The 18767-nt window shown below is 40.9% G+C and overlaps 1 protein-coding gene across 10 annotated transcripts in view; it reads left to right on the forward strand.

Annotated features, from left to right (window-relative positions):
• Macf1 (microtubule actin crosslinking factor 1) overlaps positions 1-18767 on the forward strand; it is a 329681-nt gene that overhangs the window by 157189 nt on the left and 153725 nt on the right. For all 10 annotated transcript variants that reach the window (XM_035439636.1, XM_035439638.1, XM_035439635.1 and 7 more), the window contains exons 6-13: positions 14634-14800; positions 15515-15627; positions 15728-15834; positions 16444-16563; positions 16714-16809; positions 17809-17936; positions 18016-18109; positions 18290-18444. In XM_035439636.1, the coding sequence (XP_035295527.1) occupies positions 14634-14800; positions 15515-15627; positions 15728-15834; positions 16444-16563; positions 16714-16809; positions 17809-17936; positions 18016-18109; positions 18290-18444 (980 nt within the window). The remainder of the gene's footprint in view (positions 1-14633; positions 14801-15514; positions 15628-15727; positions 15835-16443; positions 16564-16713; positions 16810-17808; positions 17937-18015; positions 18110-18289; positions 18445-18767) is intronic.

Genomic DNA, 18767 nt, shown 5'->3' on the forward strand with positions numbered 1-18767 from the left:
TTCTTCCTTTCCCCTCCCTTTTCCATTTACTCTTACGTTCTCCCCTCCTCCTCCCTCTCCCTGGTTTCTAGCTCCTTTTTGCGTTCTGTTTGTGTTACTGGGGGCAGTGCTCCAATTACCTCATATTTGGAGAGAGGAAGCGGCAGCCAATCCGGTTTCTGTCTGCTTTTAGGTCAAGTGATTTCTGAACTGCAGTGAGATGCTTTGAAATTTGTCTTGTTGCAGCTCTGAGCCTGTAAGATGGCTGTCTGAATCGAGCGGCTGGAAGAGACAGAGAGGAAAGAGAGAGGCGGGGAGGGAGGGAGAAAGGATTGGAGGGATTGCCGGCATAGTGCTTTTTTTTTTTTGAATGTGCATTGAATCCGATGAAGCCGACATTAGAATTTCTCTGGGATCCAAGGACTGATTTAACTGCGTTTTTTTCTGAGATTGGGAGAGGAAAGAAATGGGAAATTCCCTGGGCTGTGTTAAGGAGCCGAAAGAGTCCATAGCTGTTTCTGAGAAGGCTCCCATATCTCCTAAGAAGAGGGTTCGGTTCAAAAGGAAGTGGAGAGGGAAGAAAACCCCTACTCTAGAAGCGTCTCACAAGGAGGAACCTTTGGAAGGCACTGGAGTCATTGAAGAGACTGAAACCCTAACCAAGTTAACAGCCGGTCTCCCAAAGGAGCGTGGAGTGGGAGGGGCAGAGCACCCACCATCAGACATTTTGCTGCCTGGAGACTCAGCTCCCAACTCAGGGATGGGCAACCAAGGGAGGATTGTGCAGGTAAAGGAGAGATTCCAAGCGGAGGTCCAAACTGCTCACCTTTTGTTGGAGAATGAGTCATCAGTTGTTGGAGGGGTCTGGGATTCCCTGGAAAGGGGGATGACAGTCACTGCTCACCTGCTTGATAACCCAGCCGAAAGGAACTGTGAGAAGTCTGTGAGCCAACTGGTGGAGTTTCCGAGGACAGCATCCTGCAGCAGCAGGGCTGTGCTGCTGCCTTTGCAAGGAGAGACTGCAGTGGGTCAGGGAGGCACACCGCTTGGATTTCAGAGCAGTACTTTGCCTGGGACAGACTACCTCTCTGATGCAGGAGATCAAGACCAACTTTCAGAGGACTGGAGTGTGGGGGGAAGAACCAAGAAGGTTCTGAGTGCCCCTCCCACAGGTTCTTGGATTGCTAAGTGTTCTGTTGCTTCATCAATACTAAAACATTCAGGAGACCCTATTTGCATAGAACCTACCCACGTGGGTCAAGTGTCCTACAGAGGTCCCATAATGCCCGCTTCCCAGAGTGATTTATCTGTCAGTGGCATCACCGTGAGCATTTTGCCATCTTCCTCTGGCTATGGCAGTGATGGGCTGCACCTACATGGAATTCGGCCCGAAGGTATAGAACCTGAAAAGACCACCACACCCTTCTCAGAAGAGGATGGTACCCTGTCTTTGGAGGCAAGCCTTACTGATCGTGGGGTCTGGAGGAGGTGGGTGGTATATTTGGGGTGATCATTATCTTTTGCAGTCCTGCCTCTCAGGCATATTAAAGTGGAGTAGTGGGGTAAGCAGTCAGCATCTTGGTGCATTTCAAACAGCACTGCATGGGGGACTGTGAGTTAGTGATTGCTAAGGTTTGGCAAGCAGAATCTATTTCAGGTCTGTCTCTTGATGCTTAAAACCAAGTCTTGTTGGCTCTGGGGAATCCCAGGTTTTGAGTATCCATGTAGTATAATTGCCAAAGCTATCTGGTAGTATTAACTTTCAATGTTCAGTGAAATCAGGAATATCATTAGATATTCCTCATACTTAGGTAGAACTGTTGGTTTGTTTACCCTCTTCAAGAAGTCATGGTGTAGTACAAAGGACAAAGGAAAGCCTAGCTTAGTTCCTAAGATTGATATGGGGGAGTAAGGGACCTTGAAGACTTGGGGAGTAAGGCAGTTGTCTTCAGGGTGCTTGCTCTTCTCTCTGGAGAGTTAGTAGAGCTGATGTAATATCTTCCCTGTGAGGATGCATCTAATGGCAGTGCTCATTGTGTGTTTGTATAGAGGGAGAGAACTCTTCCTCCTTGGCTTCTAATTCTAAAATTAAAGGAGACCAGGAAACATGGTGGAGGGTGTAGATAGTGAAAGGAGGGGAAGAATGGGGGTGGAATGAGTGAACGAGATTGGGACAGTTTGAAAGTTCAAAACTACAAAGTTTACTTTGTGATTGAACTTGTTTAGAGCTTTACTATGTCTTGCTAGGCAACAGTAACTGCTGTGAATATTTCTAAGGTACAGAAATCAGGTGAGAATTTAGAAAGCTGGATGCCTAGGTACGGTCATAGGAAGCATACTGTGTAACATGTAGATCATCTATGGTTGAACTTTTATTGGTGTATTGGCCTCTGCAGCATACAAAACACAAGCTTTAAAGATGCAGAGCATTTTTTGATTTTTTTTGATTTTTTATACTAACTACATGGTTGCCTTTATATATGAAGTTGACCTGCACATTTGACAACACAATGAGGCTAAGGATAAACTCAAAATTTAAGGTGATTTTTGTTTGAAATTTCTTCTTTAGTGATAAATTCCCTCTTGGATAGTCCCATCTCTATACCATCTGTTACTACAGTTTGGAGACCTCCCCAATAACATCCTAAAAAGTGACCATTGGAGAATATCTTTTGGCCCGGGGATGTAGCTCAGTTCAAGAGTGCCTGCCTAGCATACCAAAGCCCTGGTTTAGTCCCTACCACTAAGTAAACTGGGCTTGGTAGGACATGTTTATAGTTCTATCATTCATGAAGTAGATACAGGAGGTTAAAGGCTAGTCTGAGATATGTAAGAGCCTGTCTGGGGAGAGGGGGAACACAAAAATAAAAACAAAAGGATTGGCAAGATGACTTAGTGGGTAAAAGTACTTGCTGCTTAATGATCTGAGTTTGATCCCCAGAACCCATGTAGAAAGGGAGACGAAGACTGACTCTACAAAGTTGTCCTCTGACTTCCATACAGGCTCTGTGACATGTGTGCCCACATACAATGATTAAGTTAACTTTAAAAACATAAGTTAAGTCTGAGGCTTTGTTGGCTGGAATAAAAATATACTGTGTGAATCAGGTATGCACTGTGGTTAGAAAGAAGGCAGGGAACCTGTGGGTGCTAGTATGGGTTTTATTGGCTAAGAGATAGTATCAGAGGCAACTTTTATTTATTTTTTAATGGGGTAGATGTTGAATAATTGAAGTAAAGCCAACTGCTGAAGCGGCTTATATTTAAAACCAATGCTATTAAAGTTGATATTGTGGAGTTATGATATTATACAAGCTTCATATAATTATAAAATACATATAATCAAGTGTGAGGCTTATTTCATTTTTGTTTTTTCAAGACAGGGTTTCTCTGTGTAGCCATGGCTGTCTTGGGACTCACTCTGTAGACCAGGCTGACCTGCAACTAACTCACTGAGAGATCTACCTCTCTCTCCCAAGTGCTAGGATTAAAGGTGTGCACCACCACTACCGGACAATTTATACTCTTATCTAGATTTTGTGCATATGGATGGTGTCCCTGTTTGACAGGCAGAAACAGCCTTCTGTCTGTTGCCCAGAGGGAACAAGCAGGGCTTCTCATGCAGAGCATTCCTCGAGCAGAGCTTGATTGAGCAAGCCTAAGTGTAAGACATTTCAGAAAGGATGGAGTGCAAACATTTTGTAACTCAGGGTGGAAATCAGTCCTAGATACTGAACTGTGCATGGGTAGCAAGGGTACTTTTCCATGTGCTGTGTTGTGCCTTCTGGGAGGTAAGGTTCTTTACAATTCTGTAAGGAATCTTAAAAGATTTGTGGGAGAATCTTTTGGTCAGTGAGTGATCTGTAGCTTGATATTATTAAAAGTAGGATGATTCTTTGGCTGTTCAGTAAGTGAGTCAAGTTGGTATGTGGTATTTTCTGAGCAGCTAGCCTTTGCTTCCATCACTTCTACTTCTCAGCCAAGTTCAGTTGGACTACTCTGATAGGGCCAACAGTAAGAAACTAAGTGACGAGTCTCCATGTAGACACCTTCCATGCTTCTGAAGCTCTGTGTTCATAATGGGACTATGGACTGACTTATGTAACCTAAGAAATAACTTCTTAGGTTAAATGTGAAATTCCTTCATAATGAAAAATCTTTTAAGCCACAGGACGTGAAACCTGCATAGTGTCTGTGTGATAATGTGTCTTCAGAGAGCTTGTCCCTTACTTGCCAATTATTCATAGGCCTACAGGACTGCAGCAGCTAGGAAGAGAGAGGGCAGTGTGTTCTGACCCCATAGACATTTGTAAATGTGAATTGGACCCCCGGGCAAGCATCTGCCTTGAGTACAAGCTCCCTCTGTAGAGTTGGGAGCATGAGGCCAGCATGATTGGAGGAGCAGCTATGGCTACTCACACACACACCTCCTGGCTCTGTATTGTTTGTTTTTATTGTGTTTCGTTTCTAATGTGGCAGAGTAGTGATACATTTCAGAGAATAATGTGAGTTATAGAATGGTATCTGTCTGCATAACTTGTTGTGTCTCATGCTGTGAGGCTCTGGGCATGCTCATGGGGCTTTGAAGACACAACCAGATACCATGAGTTTGTTGCTTTTCAGAAATGGAGCCGATACTCATTCTTACCAAGTGCATGTTTTAGATAATAGACGTTAACCATGGCCAGTGTCAGGAAATAGTTAAAGTGGAAATAGGATGATAGAGGGCAGCTTGTTTTCAGAGCACTAAGGAAACTTGATTTGAAGCTGGAGGGAGCTGGCTAATAGCAGTTGTGCTTTGATGTCAGACAAAGGCCTTTTGGCATCTTCCTTCTTCCAGGACTCGACTCCTTTCTTCTATCAATATCTAGAACATTTGGCTCATTTAAAACAAGGAAAATGGTTGGAAATCCCTTCATCTTTCCATATTTTCTCCTGCCTCCTGCCTCCTGCCTCCTGCCCATGCAGTTAGTGGATCCCATTGCATGAGGAAATGAGCTTCATGTGTCCTTCTACACACCTTAGAGCCCCTACAATTTCAAGGGAGTAGTTATATAAGTCCAGGGGCCAGAAATGGGAAAGAGGTCAGCTGGTATACTGTTTTCTGGACTTAATTAGCCTTTACAATTTATAGCTATCCTCTCCTCATTTGGCCTCTAATTACAGGGAGAGTTGTTTTACTCACATTGGTTTTTGTATTGTAGGAAAAAAGCAAAACTAAACTAAACAGGGTATTACTGGAAAAATGTAGAAGATAGTTTTGATTAGGATTTTCTTTTTAAATATGTACTTAATTAAATGCTGGGCAGGGTGGCTCAAAGCTGCCCAGCCCTTGGGAGATAAAGGCAGGAGAGACAGGACTTCATGGCTTTCAGCTACATGGTGAATTCCAACCCAGCCAGGGGCCAGCTATGTGAGACCCCTATCTCAAAAAATAGAATAAACAAAAAATTTGATTAAAAACATACTGTAAAATTATTACTTTGGGTCCAACAATAGAAATTTTGTTTAAAAAAGAAACATTTTAGAGACAGTTACTTAAATGTTTGTGGAAAGAATAATATATATATTTTAATAGTAATAGGGGAGGAGTAAAGTGGGCAGTGTGGATAAAACAAATTGCTATGAGTTGATAATGGTGAAACTAGGTGCTGGGTATATATTTACTGCTATCTCTTGGCATGTATTTGAAATTTTACATTTCAAATGATAGGTTAAGGAAAATGAAATGTAACAATAGTGGTAAAATTATTATATAATGCATATACTGAAAGGGGGCTACAATCTAGAATGTGTGACATGTTCAGCTGAAGTGGTTACAAGTGTGGAATGGATGGGCTGGATTTGAACCCCAGTCCTGCAGCTCACAGTATACCTCCCAGTATATCTTCCTCTCAGTATACCTTCCTTACAGTATACCTCCCAGTATACCTTGTAAATCTGTGTATTTCAGATAATAATGACTTGCACTTGGTAGGGCAATTGTGGAAGTTAAATGAGTGGAAAGCAAAGTACAATACACAGTAGCAATGAACATTGCTTAAAAAAATTTACAAATAACATGATAACATGAAAAGGACAATTCCCTTGTAGAAAAATAGATAAACTCTCAGGAACAAGAAGTTCACATACCATATGCACACATCCTACAGATGCCTCATACATATAAGACTCACTGCTGATTAGCAACAAGATACCATTTTATATTACTGATGGCAGAAGAAACTTGAAAATGCCTACTACAGGAGGATTTGGCCTCAGGACAAATATAAATTTGTAGTGTAATTTGAAATAAAAATTTCCTGCATCCTATGACCTTGACCTTTCTTTCCATTCTGCTTATCTTCTCTTACAAGATTCTGGATGGGAACTCTGATAGACCTTCCCCGACATCTCTTGTTGGTATAATACCTTTCTCTCTACTCCTAAGACACACAGCTGCTGGTTGATCTCCTGCCTGGGCATTTATAATGAGCTATGTATTGACCCTCACTTGCTCTTAAATGAATGTTATCAAGGTGTGATGGCTTCTGTCTAGTAGTTTAGGTCAGTTGGCCTCAACTGACAATTTTATGTCAGTGTCCGGTTTGGAATTCTCTTTTCCTGCTCTTTGTTTGTTTGTTGTTGTGGGTTTTTGGTTTTGTTTTTTGAGACAGGATTTCACTGTATAGTCTTGGCTGTCCTGGAACTTGATCTGTAGACTAGGCTGGCCTGGAACTTACAGAGATCCGCCTACCTGTGCCTCCTAGGTACTGGGGTTAAAGGCGTGCACCACTGCTGCCTGGTTTCCTTTCTGTTTTTCAGTTCTGTAATATCCTTTAAGAATGAATCTAAGTCATGCTCATTTGAGAAATTTTATTGATCTTTGCAAAGCACAGTAAATTTCCATCCTCCTGTGACTCTGGGACATTATTATGTTCATTGCTTATTGGGCATTGAATTACATATAACTTTCATGTAACTGTTAGATATACAAATATAAGATATACTTTTTAGCTCCAGGTACTATTCTTAGGTAAACAAAAATTATTATTGTTTTTGAGTTTTTATTCAGTTTTGTTATGGCCTTCCAATGAAGTTATAGCCAGATCATGGTCAGAAAACAAAAATAAACAAGAATAACTGACTAAATCTATGTACCATGTACTAATTTGGGTAGAGATCAAGTGACCTACTCCATTTAAAGAAAAGGAGACAAAAGGCCAACAAGATTTAGTTAGTCTCTTTGGGGATATAGCCTTCTAACTTCAAGTGTTAGATGTAATTATATAAAAACCTTACTTATAAATGTTTTTCAAGGGACAAAGAGATGCCTTGGTGGATGAAAAAGGCACTTGCTGTCCACCTGAGTTCCACCTTTGGACCTGCATGGTGAAAGCAGAGAACCAGCACCTCCAAGCTGTATTGACTAACCCCCACATACATGGGGCAAGCACACATGACCCCCAACACACACACACACACACACACACACACACACACACACACACAATCAATCAATCAATCAAAGTGTTTTTAAGAGGTTGGATAGATGACTTTGTGAGTAAAGTGCTTCCTGTGCAAGCATGAGGACCAGAATTCAGATCTCCAGCACCCACGTAAAAAGTTAGCAATAGTGGCTGTTGCCACTGAATGGTGAGTTCCAAATTCAATGAGAGACCCTGCTTTAAAAACCAAACCAAGGAGAACAATGATGGAGAAAGAAGACACCCAAAGTTGACTTCTGAACTTTGCCTGTGTGCACATGAATGCAGGCACACACAAGCCTAAGTGAATTTTTAAGGGCTGGTAGACAACTCAGTAAAGTACTTTTCTAGCTAACACAATGACTGGAGTTTGACCCCCAGAACTCATACATAAAAAGCCAGGCATAATAACTAGTAATCAATCACAGTGCTGGGGAAGTGGAAACTGGCCAACCAGTGAGTTCCAGGCCTGTAATAGATCCTGTGTTTCTCCCCACTACTAGGACAGTGTTTCTCTGTGTAGCCCTGGCTGTCCTGGAATTCTCTCTGTAGACCAGGCTGGCTTCCAACTCAAGGTTCTACCTGCCTCTATCTTCCAAGTTCTGGGATTAAAGGTGCTCCACCAACACTCAAAACAAAACAGAAAAGGTGTTTGAAACCTGGGGAACAACAGCTGAGGTTGTCTTCTGGCCTGCATACGCACCTGTGTGTGTGTGTGTGTGTGTAGTTCAGAGAATAACTTGGAGGTGTCATTTCTCCCCTTATGTTCTATGGGTCCTGAGATAATTCAACTCAGGTTGTTAGGCTTGGTGACAAGTGCCCTTTGCCCACTGAGTCATTTTCCTAGTTGCATATCAATTATAAATCAATTATAAAGTTCCCATAGAAGTCACTAATTCCAGTTTTGGAATCAAATTGCTGGTGGCCCAGACTCAGACAAGAGTGACTGTATTACAAAAATCTTAAAGAGAGATAGATGTAGATGATATTTCTAGAAAATTGCTCATAAGTACTTCTACTGATTAAAAAAAGATATTGATAGCAAAGATAGTATTTGAATACCATTTTTAATATAATCATAAAATGCTAAATCAATTACATAGTTTAACTTCATTATTTCTTTTCATTTTATTTGTGGAGGGGGTGTGGATATATGTAGGAATGCATGTGTGTGTGTGGGGTGGGTGTAGGTGTGTACATGTGTATAGAGTCCAGAGGCTTACAACATGGGCATCTTCCTTAGTTACCTTGGGTTTTGGTTTCTTACTGAACCTTCAGCTTACCAATTGCCTAGTGTAGCTGGCCAGTGAGCTCCAAGGATCTACCTCTCCCCACTTCCACAGCACACCACCACACCTGACTTTTCTGTAGATGCTGGGGATGTTTGTAGTTACACTTCACAACTGAGCCGTTTCCCCAGCCCACTGCTTATTTTAAATATATGTATAGGTGTTGGTAGCATTGTTTTTTCTACCCATTTTATTTCCACTCGTGTGTTGTCATTTGAGAAAGTAATTGGGATAGCCTTAATTTATTGTGATATGATATATATTAACTAAATTCCTAGAGGACAGACATGTCTCATTTGTGTCTTCTCTTTTCATTCGACCTAGTGTCTACTGACAGAAACAGCACATTGTCTCTGAGCCCGCTATTAGCATTGCTAGTTGGGATTACTTGCTTACTTCTGTCCCAACTTGCTGTTTCTATAAATTGTTTCCCTGACTGAATTGCTTAAACCCAAAGACTGAAACTATGCTTTTATTTTGAGCTTCTAAAACAGAATATTTTCTTGGGAACTGATAACAGAATGAATAGACAACATGATTTATTTTCCTCCCTGTACTACCTGGCATAGGATTAAGATGTTGGCAAATGCTTATGGAATTATTAGGAAATACTATGTTTGTGAGAATGCTTTGGAGAAGAAACTAAACCTTGGGTAGTATATGATGGAAGGAGATTCGAACAGAGACGTGCAGTCTCTGGCATGGTATTGAGGCTGTGTTCTTTCCGCTCAGCCAGGGGAGGAAACTCCCTGAACTGGAAGCTGGATCTGTAAAGGTTTCTGCAGACCCTAGAAATGGTGCACATACCACATGAGAGGAGACAAAAACCAAGTTTAATTACTGAGATACTTATGATGGTAATCAGACTTTTCACAACCAGTTTACAGTCTAAAAAGGGTTGTAATCCAAGCATGGTATTTTTTTCTTCCCTGAAGGAGCCAAACATTTCTTTGTCTCATTAAACCTGTGTTGAAAATTTGATGTAAAGCTCTTCACCGAAGAAGTAGTTTCAATACAAAGGCTGGAGAAATTGCCTTAGTAGTTAAGAGCACTGGCTGCCCTCTAGGGTACCCAGTTTCAGGAACTCCAGTGTCCTCTAAAGGTACTGCATGCCTGTGGTGCACAATACATGAAGGCAAAATTTAAATACATATAACAAATAATTTTTTAAAGTAGTTTCAGTGCAAAGCACAGATAGGCGTTATGATTGAAACTGTGATTGGCAGGTAGGGGGTGTTGTTAGAGAGACAGATGTGGTTATTTCAGTTAGATTATTAGAATTTAGTTTTTGATAAAGAATTCAAATGCTCAGATTTCATTTTGCTAATTCTTTCCCTGTTACAATAAATCTTTCCGCCAAAAGCTGCCAAGCCCCACTGCCACATGTGCGCTTTATGCCAGCTGCCCGCCTGAGTTAGGCCCAAATGAATACACAGAAACTTGTATTAGGTTCAAAGCTGCTTGGCCAATGACTAGGATTCCTCATCTGCTAGCTCAGTCTTAATTATCATAAATCTATGTATTTTATAAGACTTATCTTATCGGACGCCTTATTGGCATCCCTCCTTGCCAGTGGATCACATCATGCTGCTGGAGGAGCAAGGGGGAAAAAAAGGAGCCACTTCCTGCTTCCTCGCTTAGATATGAGTCTCCTTGCTATGTCACTTCCTGCCTGGATCACCACTTCTCTACTACATTTCCCAGAATCCTCTTTGACTCCTAGTCCTGTCTAACTTGCTGTCTCATTGGCCAAACAGTATTTTATTCAACAATCAATAAGATAAACATACACAGAAGTACTTTCCCCTCATTTCCCTGTTTCATTTCACCAACTCTATTTCCTGAATCTCCTTAATATGTCCATGAAGCAGCCACAGTGAGGGTGAAAGGTATATGTCAGCGTCTGTGGACATTTATCCATTAAAACAGGAATTTAGATATACTGTTAAAGGGAATGGAAATAGAATTGAATTTAGGGAGTGACTATTTATACTGAGCCCACAGGATGGTGGCTTTTGGGTGCAATGTACTATTGAGTCCTCACTTTACAGTTTCATAGCTATCTCCATCAAACTTGGAACTGATTGAATTTTATAGCATAGTTTCACATGGTTTATATTTGTAAGTGATTGAGTATCTGCAGCAACCATTTAACTTTTTTGGTATGTAATATGGGAAACAAATAATAATCCAACAGTTGTCAGGTGAATATGCAGTCATCAGAGAGGTGGTGAATGATGAAAAGAATTCTGGAATCATCAGGCATCATCAAAGTTCACTAGCCTGAGTTTCCTTTGTATGAATATACCCGTGAAGGGCAGAACTCTCTACCCATTAGTTTGCTGCTTTGGCTACTATTTCATTTCACTTTGACACACAAGTGGCTTCCTGGGCTTTATGCAACCCCTCCAAACTATTCTTACAGTTTGCCTTCAGGGATTTTGTCAGCATTTGGTAATCTGCAGGGTTTTGTTTTTTTTTTTTTTTCTTTCCCTAAACAAAGTATAGTTTCTGCCTCTGATTTTCCTGACCTTAAAATAATAGAAGCACACTGACTCACAACAGGGTTATATCCCAATTTGATTTATGTATTTCATTTGAAATTTTATTATCACTGTAATTTTTTAAGATTTTATTTATTTATTATGTATACAACATTCTGCTTCCATGTATATCTGCACACCAGAAGAGGGCACCAGATCTCATTACAGATGGTTATGAGCCACCATGTGGTTGCTGGGAATTGAACTCAGGACCTCTGGAAGAACAGTCAGTGCTCTTAACCTCTGAGCCATCTCTCCAGCCCCCTTATTACTGTAATTTAAAAATGTATTTGATACATGTAACATGTTTAACCTGGACCACCTTAAACTGCACAGAACACTTACTTTGGGCAAAATTAGTTGGGCAAAATTATCTAGCATAATGCAAAACCTCTTATAATAATAAAATATTTAGTAACTGGTGTAACTTACTGAACACTATTCTACTGAACATATAAAACAGTAGTTGATAGTAAGTAGTACACTCTTACATTATTGTAAAAATTTAAAATTCCAAAGTAAGTTGAGAGCCTACTGGATGGAACCTGTTTTGTAATCTCATTTATTATGAGTTAAATTTGTAAATTTATTATAAGACACTTAGAGGTGCCTTATTGTCAGCTCCCCTTGTACTCTCCACTGGAGAGCTGGCTGCTTTGAGGTCCTGCATTCAATGCTGAGCCAGTGAAGAGGCAGATGTCCTGTGGATATGCCCCTGCTTTCTTTGTCCCAAATATCAAACCTAAAACTATTCTTGGAATGTTGGGTTTATTATTTACTTTTGAGAAAGGATCTCATTATCTGTCTAGCTTGTGACTTTCTGTGTAGTTCAGGCTGGCCTTGAATTTGTAGCAACTCTCCTGCCTCTGTGTCTCAGGTGCTGAGATTATAGGTTTGTACCACAGAACTGGCATTCTGTTCTGCTGTAACAAGCACGTTCTAGGTACTACCTATAACATATGCTTAAACACTCCAAGAGGAATTTATTGTCATTTGTTACATTTGGGAAAAAACAGTCATGAGCTATTTGTCTGAGGTCATAGTCCTCTCAAATGTCTCCTTTTATGAGGAGTCTGAGAACAAATTCTTGCACTTTTTCTTGTTAAGATTATAGTTTTCAGTTTAAAAAAGTGTGCTCATCATCTTCCTGCAAGAAGCCACTGCTTTCACACTAAACTTGTTTAACTTTATATGCTGCTTTGAATTTGCTGTTTGCTGGATTCTTGGTAGACTTCGCCCTCAGATGCTTTCATTTTTATTTATTTTTACTATTTCATTATAAATGAATAATTACTTATTGAAATGTCATCAATGTTTGATCAGCACCTGAGGCGAGTGTGTGCAGTATTTAGAACCCCTGAGCTAGACATTATTTCTTTACAGCATCTGAGCTGCTGCTTGCTGGCGTCTGCTGACCAGGAGCTCACCCTCACTTTCAGATAGGTTTGCTATTAGCATGCAGTGCCCAAACCCTCGAGAAACCTATAGTCTTTTTGTTTGTTTGTTTGTTCTGTTTTTCAAGAGGGTTTCTCTATGTAGCTTTGGATCCTGTCCTGGCACTCGCTCTGGAGACCAGGCTGGGCTCGAACTCACAGAGATCCACCTGCCTCTGCCTCCCATGTGCTGGGATTAAAGGCATGCACGACCAACGTCCAAGAAACCTATAGTCTTAAGAGACAAAAATTAAATATATGAATTAATAACAGGTAGTACCAAATAGCATCCAGTTAAATGATAATACAGACTGGTAGGGATTTGGGAGTTAAAGAATTACTGAAGAAAGGCCACCATTCAGTGAAGAGAGAAACAACATCTTTTTCTCATAACCTTGAGCTTGGAAAAGATTATCATAGCATCCCGGAAAAGGTAGTCGTTATCATTTCTGTTGCACACATGTGATAACTGACCTGGAGTTGGGAGAATGGGATTCAAACTCCAGTCTGTGTGGAAATAAAGGTATGCACGTTTTCTTATGCTGCATTACCATCTCTCTAAAATAGATCTGCTGTTACACTTTAAGAGATGTCTTCAAATACCTTTCTTCCCCCAATACAATAAAAGTATACAGAGCCGAAGAGATGTCTCAGTGGCTTAACACACTCACTGCACTTTCAGGGGACCCAAGTTCAACTCCCAGAGTCCACAGCAGGCAACTCACAACCACCTGTAATTCCAGCTCCAGATGTATCTGACACCCCTCGCCTCTGTGAACCCCTGCACTCGTAGCCACCAGACACATACATGTAATTAAAAAAAAAAAAAGTTGGCATTGGTGATTCACCTGTTTAATCCCAGTGCTCAGGAGGCAGAGGCAGGTGGATCTCTGTGAGTTCAAGGCCAGTTTGGCCTACAGAACGAGTACTAGGACAACTAGGGCTATTCCTCAGAGAAACCCTGTCTTGGGAAAACAAAACAAAGAAGAACTAGCACTTGTAATGCTAGCATTCTGAGTGTGATTACCAGTTTGCTGAATGCTCTCCAGGTTTATGTTTCAATAGAGGATCTGCACTTCTCTATCATATATATGTGTACATGTTTGCATGGCTATTACTTAAAGGATATATTTTTATCCTTTTATAAAATTAGAATTGCTATGTATATTATTTTGTTTGTATTCTGTTTCTTTTAATAAAGCTTAGTGACTATTTTCCAAAGCATACTCTTTTAAATGCAACAAAGACTTCTAGTCTGTATATGAGCTATATTAGTAATTTCTCATTAGAATTTAAGCTCTTTATAATTTTCTGCTGTCTCACGCCTACTTTTACTCAGTAAACATTTTTATGTAAAATATTTTGCATATATTCTTGATCGTTTCCTAACAAGTATGTATCCTTTAAGACTTGATTCAAAACTGACAGGCAGCGTAGTTGTGCTGGTTACATTCTCCACAGTATGCTCTCACATGGTAATATCCTGTGTCGAATGTTCTCTCCATTTCTGATTGTTATCGTTATAGACCAACCAGACTTTTCTGATTTGATAGATTTGGGATAAGTTTTTTGTTGTTTTATTTTTTTTTGTTTTTGTTTGTTTGTTTTTGCTTTTTTGTTTGTTTGGGTTTGTTTTGTTTTTCTGAGACAGGGTTTCTCTTTGGAGTCTTGGAATTCACTGTTCTGGAATTTGCTCTATAGACCATGCAGGCCTCCAACTCACAGAAATCCGCCTGCTTCTGCCACCACCGCCCAGCTCAGTTTGATACATTTTAATTTGTATCAGACTACCAGAGAAGTTGAGTATTTGTTGGTGTTGTCATCAGCAATGCTGCCAGCCAGTCTTGGATCTCTCTTCCTTCACAAGTCACAACAGACTTCATCATATTTGAAGGTGTTATCCCATGTCTCATTTGTTTGCAGATCTCTGACATCTACATTAGTGGGGAGTCAGGGGATATGTCAGCCAAGGAGAAATTACTCTTGTGGACTCAGAAAGTAACAGCTGGTTACACAGGAATCAAATGCACCAACTTTTCTTCCTGCTGGAGCGATGGAAAAATGTTCAATGCATTGATTCACAGATACAGGTACGTACAGTGGTGTCTCAGTGCTCTTAGAAGGAATCCTTCTCATCTCATTCATAATGAACTGTCACACCATCCTTCTCTTCCACCAAGGATTAGATGCTGAGTCATTGTTTGAAAAGCAGTTTTTACTGAACCCTACTGTTTTAGGCACTGGTCAAAGGAGTAAGTCAATCAGTGTTCTTGCTTTCAGGGAGCTGACCATCCACTGAGGAGAATAGGTAGTGAATGGAGAACCACATGCTCTCATATAGTGGCAGGTACAGCGGAAGGACACAATTACAGGGTTGTGGTAATTTGGACAAAAATGGTCAGAGATAGACTCAGTGAGCCATGCAGGCGCTGGGGTCAGAGCATCCCAAGTAGGTGAAAGAGCAAGTTCATAGTGCCTGAAGAGGGCCTCTATCAAAGTAAGGAGCAGCAGGTAAGTTGGTATTGCACGAGATAGGAATACATAAAATTTGAGCTCTGAATGGTCATGCACACACATCAGTTTTCACTTTGTACTAGTTTATGAATTTGTACAAGCTTGGAATTGGGTAACATTAGGCACTGGTGTGCAATTAAAAGTAGGTTCAGGATTAGTGTCCTCCTATCTTCTGCTTTCTCTCTAATTTATTCAGTGTTTTCAGGTCTGGGAACTGTTAGGTTCTCCTTGTGTGAACTCATGTGCTGTGTAGACAGTGGTTTTTCACATGCCTTGGTGGACTTTTACAGACCTGATCTGGTAGATATGGAGAGAGTGCAAATCCAGAGTAACCGGGAGAATCTAGAACAGGCTTTTGAAGTAGCTGAGAGACTCGGGGTCACCCGATTGCTGGATGCAGAAGGTGAGAGTTACTGAATTTTAAGTACATTTAGCATGTTCTCATGATTCCTTCTCCTAACAAGTTCCCCTGTTCTGACCAAGAAATTCTATCTTTCTCTCAGATGTGGATGTGCCATCTCCAGATGAAAAGTCAGTAATCACTTACGTGTCTTCAATATATGATGCCTTTCCCAAAGTCCCCGAGGGCGGAGAAGGGATCAGTGCCACGGTAAAAGAACATTTTCCTAAAATGCCTTTTTTCATTGAGGTAGAATGCCTTCATTAGGTAGTGTTACTTAAATTCTTATACATTTTTAAAGACCCACCTGGGTCTACATTATTTCTATCATAATGGACAGTGTCCTTAAGAATGAGCCTTGGTATTGATAATTTTATGCCATCTCACATAGATCATTTGATGTTAAATACCAGCAAAGACTGCCCTTTTCACCCCCAGCTGTAATTCAAGATGAAGCAGGGCTTTCTTGGCTACTGATACAAGTTTGATTAGATACCATGGCTGTGAGCTCTAGGCTAGCCTCGAACTCATGGTCCAGCTGCCGCAGCCTCCAGAGTTCTAATTACAGTGTAAAGAATCACCATGTCTGACAAATATCTTATATCTTAATTTCAGTAGCTTGGTTTATAGTCTTTCTACCTGTCAGGATATTCAATGACAGCCTGGGGTTCCTTGGGGAGCTTTGAAACAGACTTTGAGCATTAAGTTGGGCATCTGTTCAGGCAATTAGAAGAGGGTTTTGTATGGTGTGGGGTGGCGTGAGCCACTTTATCCTGGACCATGCAAATCTGGTCAATGATGTTTGCCTTCTGACTATAGGAAGTGGACTCCAGGTGGCAGGAATACCAAAGCCGAGTGGACTCACTCATTCCCTGGATCAGACAGCATACAATCCTGATGTCAGATAAATCTTTTCCCCAGAACCCTGTTGAACTAAAGGTAAAAGTGTGGACTTAAGTTGCTTTTTATGAATTCTCACTGGGATTAAACCCCAGAGCTTGATGCTGCTGGCTCTGGTGGGGTGGTGTGAAAAATTGGTCCCTGTTGCTTTGGTCTATTAATTCATTCATCAAATATTAATTTTTGTAGGCACTTTATAACCAATATATACACTTCAAAGAAACAGAAATTCCTGCCAAGGAGAGAGAAAAAGGAAGAATCAAAGAGTTATATAAATTATTAGAGGTAAGGAAGCGTATTTTTGGTTAAGACTTGGGGCTTGCCAGTTTGTATACTGTTATTGCTTCCTGACAGATCCCACATGCTCTCCTTTTATCACTACCAAGGGTATACCAGATGACACCCTTGGTGGATCTTAAATCTGTGGTAAAAGCACAGTATCAACAAACTGTCGCCGGGTGTTGGTGGCACACGCCTTTAATCCCAGCACTCGGGAGGCAGAGGCAGGAGGATGTCTGTGAGTTCGAGGCCAGCCTGGTCTCCAGAGCGAGTGCCAGGATAGGCTCCAAAGCTACACAGAGAAACCCTATCTCGAAAAACCAAACCAAACCAAACCAAAACAAAACAAAACCCCAAAAACCTGTCATTATTAAAGGAGTCATTGAAAAACACAGCATCTCTATTCAGAAATCTTTGTTTCCTTGCTTTTTAGAGAGAAACTAAATCTTCCATCAAATGAAAAGACAGGGGATGGCCATTCGTATTTTGTTTCCTACAGGATTTGAAGCTACAGAGCTGGGTGGATTTAACCTTGCCAGAGTCAAGTTGATTTAGAAGACAGATTTCTAGAAATGATTAAAGGGACAGAACAGTTTAGGGCAAGTGGTCTCTGCACATTATTGCTTAGATACAAATGTTTTGACTCTTAAGTTGTTAGATTGGTTTATTCTTTCCCTATATTAGATGGTATGAAAAACTGCTGATTGACTAGACCAAAACCAAGCAAGAGGCAACAGACAAAAACAGATGAAAGGGGGCTGGAGAGATAGCTCAGAGGTTAAGAGCACTAGCAGCTCTTCCAGAGGTCATGAGTTCAATTCCCAGCAACCACATGATGGCTCACAACCATCTATAATGACATCTAGTGCTCTCTATCTGGTGTACAGGCAAAACATGCAGATAGAACACTGTATACATAATAAATAAATAATTAAAAAAAAAAAAAAGATGAAAACAGGCCAGAGGGCAGGGCTGTGGTTGGAGACTGAAAAGTATCTCTTTCAGGTGTGGATTGAATTTGGCAGAATTAAGCTTCCTCAAGGCTACCACCCTAATCATGTAGAAGAAGAATGGGGAAAACTCATCATTGAAATGCTAGAGCGAGAGAAATCCCTACGGCCAGCTGTGGAGAGGTGGGTCCAGAAGGCAGTCTGACATTTCTTCGGGGCTACTTTGAGTCTTGTACTTCATTATGGTTTTCATGGTTTTTAGGCTGGAATTGCTGCTGCAGATTGCAAACAAAATACAGAATGGTGCTTTGAACTGTGAAGAAAAACTGACACTAGCTAAGAATACGCTGCAGGCGGTAAGTATTTGCTCTGCCTTACATCTTATGTCATATGCTTTCCACTTTTCACTCTGCTCTAACAGTCAAAATGAACAGTTGAGGAATCCAGCTGTATCACTTCCTTTTTCTTGGTTCCCTGCATCCTCGCAGGTGAGAGCAATGAAGTATTCCCACCCATATATTCTCTTTCTGTCCCAGGATGCTGCACACCTGGAATCAGGACAGCCAGTCCAGTGTGAGTCAGATGTCATCATGTACATTCAAGAGTGTGAAGGTCTCATCAGGCAGCTGCAGGTGGATCTCCAGATCCTGCGGGATGAGAATTACTACCAGCTAGAAGAGCTAGCATTTAGGTGAGGAGAAAGGAACTCATAGAGAGGGCTTGCTTACTTCCAGGTAATGGATGAAGACTGAGATAAGAATCAGATACTGGATTTAACCTGATTCTCAGAACTGTTTCTGGGGATAACTGCATACACATACAGTAAGCAGGAAATTTCCTATGGTGAATTTCCCCTTTTGCACGGCCCTCCCAATAAGTGCCTATAGTATGTTTCCCAGTCACTGTGCTATCTTTACCATATTCCTTTCTATTTCAGAGTGACCTGCAGAGATATGCTAGCACATTTGACTTTGAAACACTGGTGGTCTAGTGAACTCATTTTATAGATGAGGC

The sequence above is a fragment of the Cricetulus griseus genome, chromosome 2 (genome assembly GCF_003668045.3).
Source record: "Cricetulus griseus strain 17A/GY chromosome 2, alternate assembly CriGri-PICRH-1.0, whole genome shotgun sequence".
NCBI classification, from domain to species: domain Eukaryota; kingdom Metazoa; phylum Chordata; class Mammalia; order Rodentia; family Cricetidae; genus Cricetulus; species Cricetulus griseus.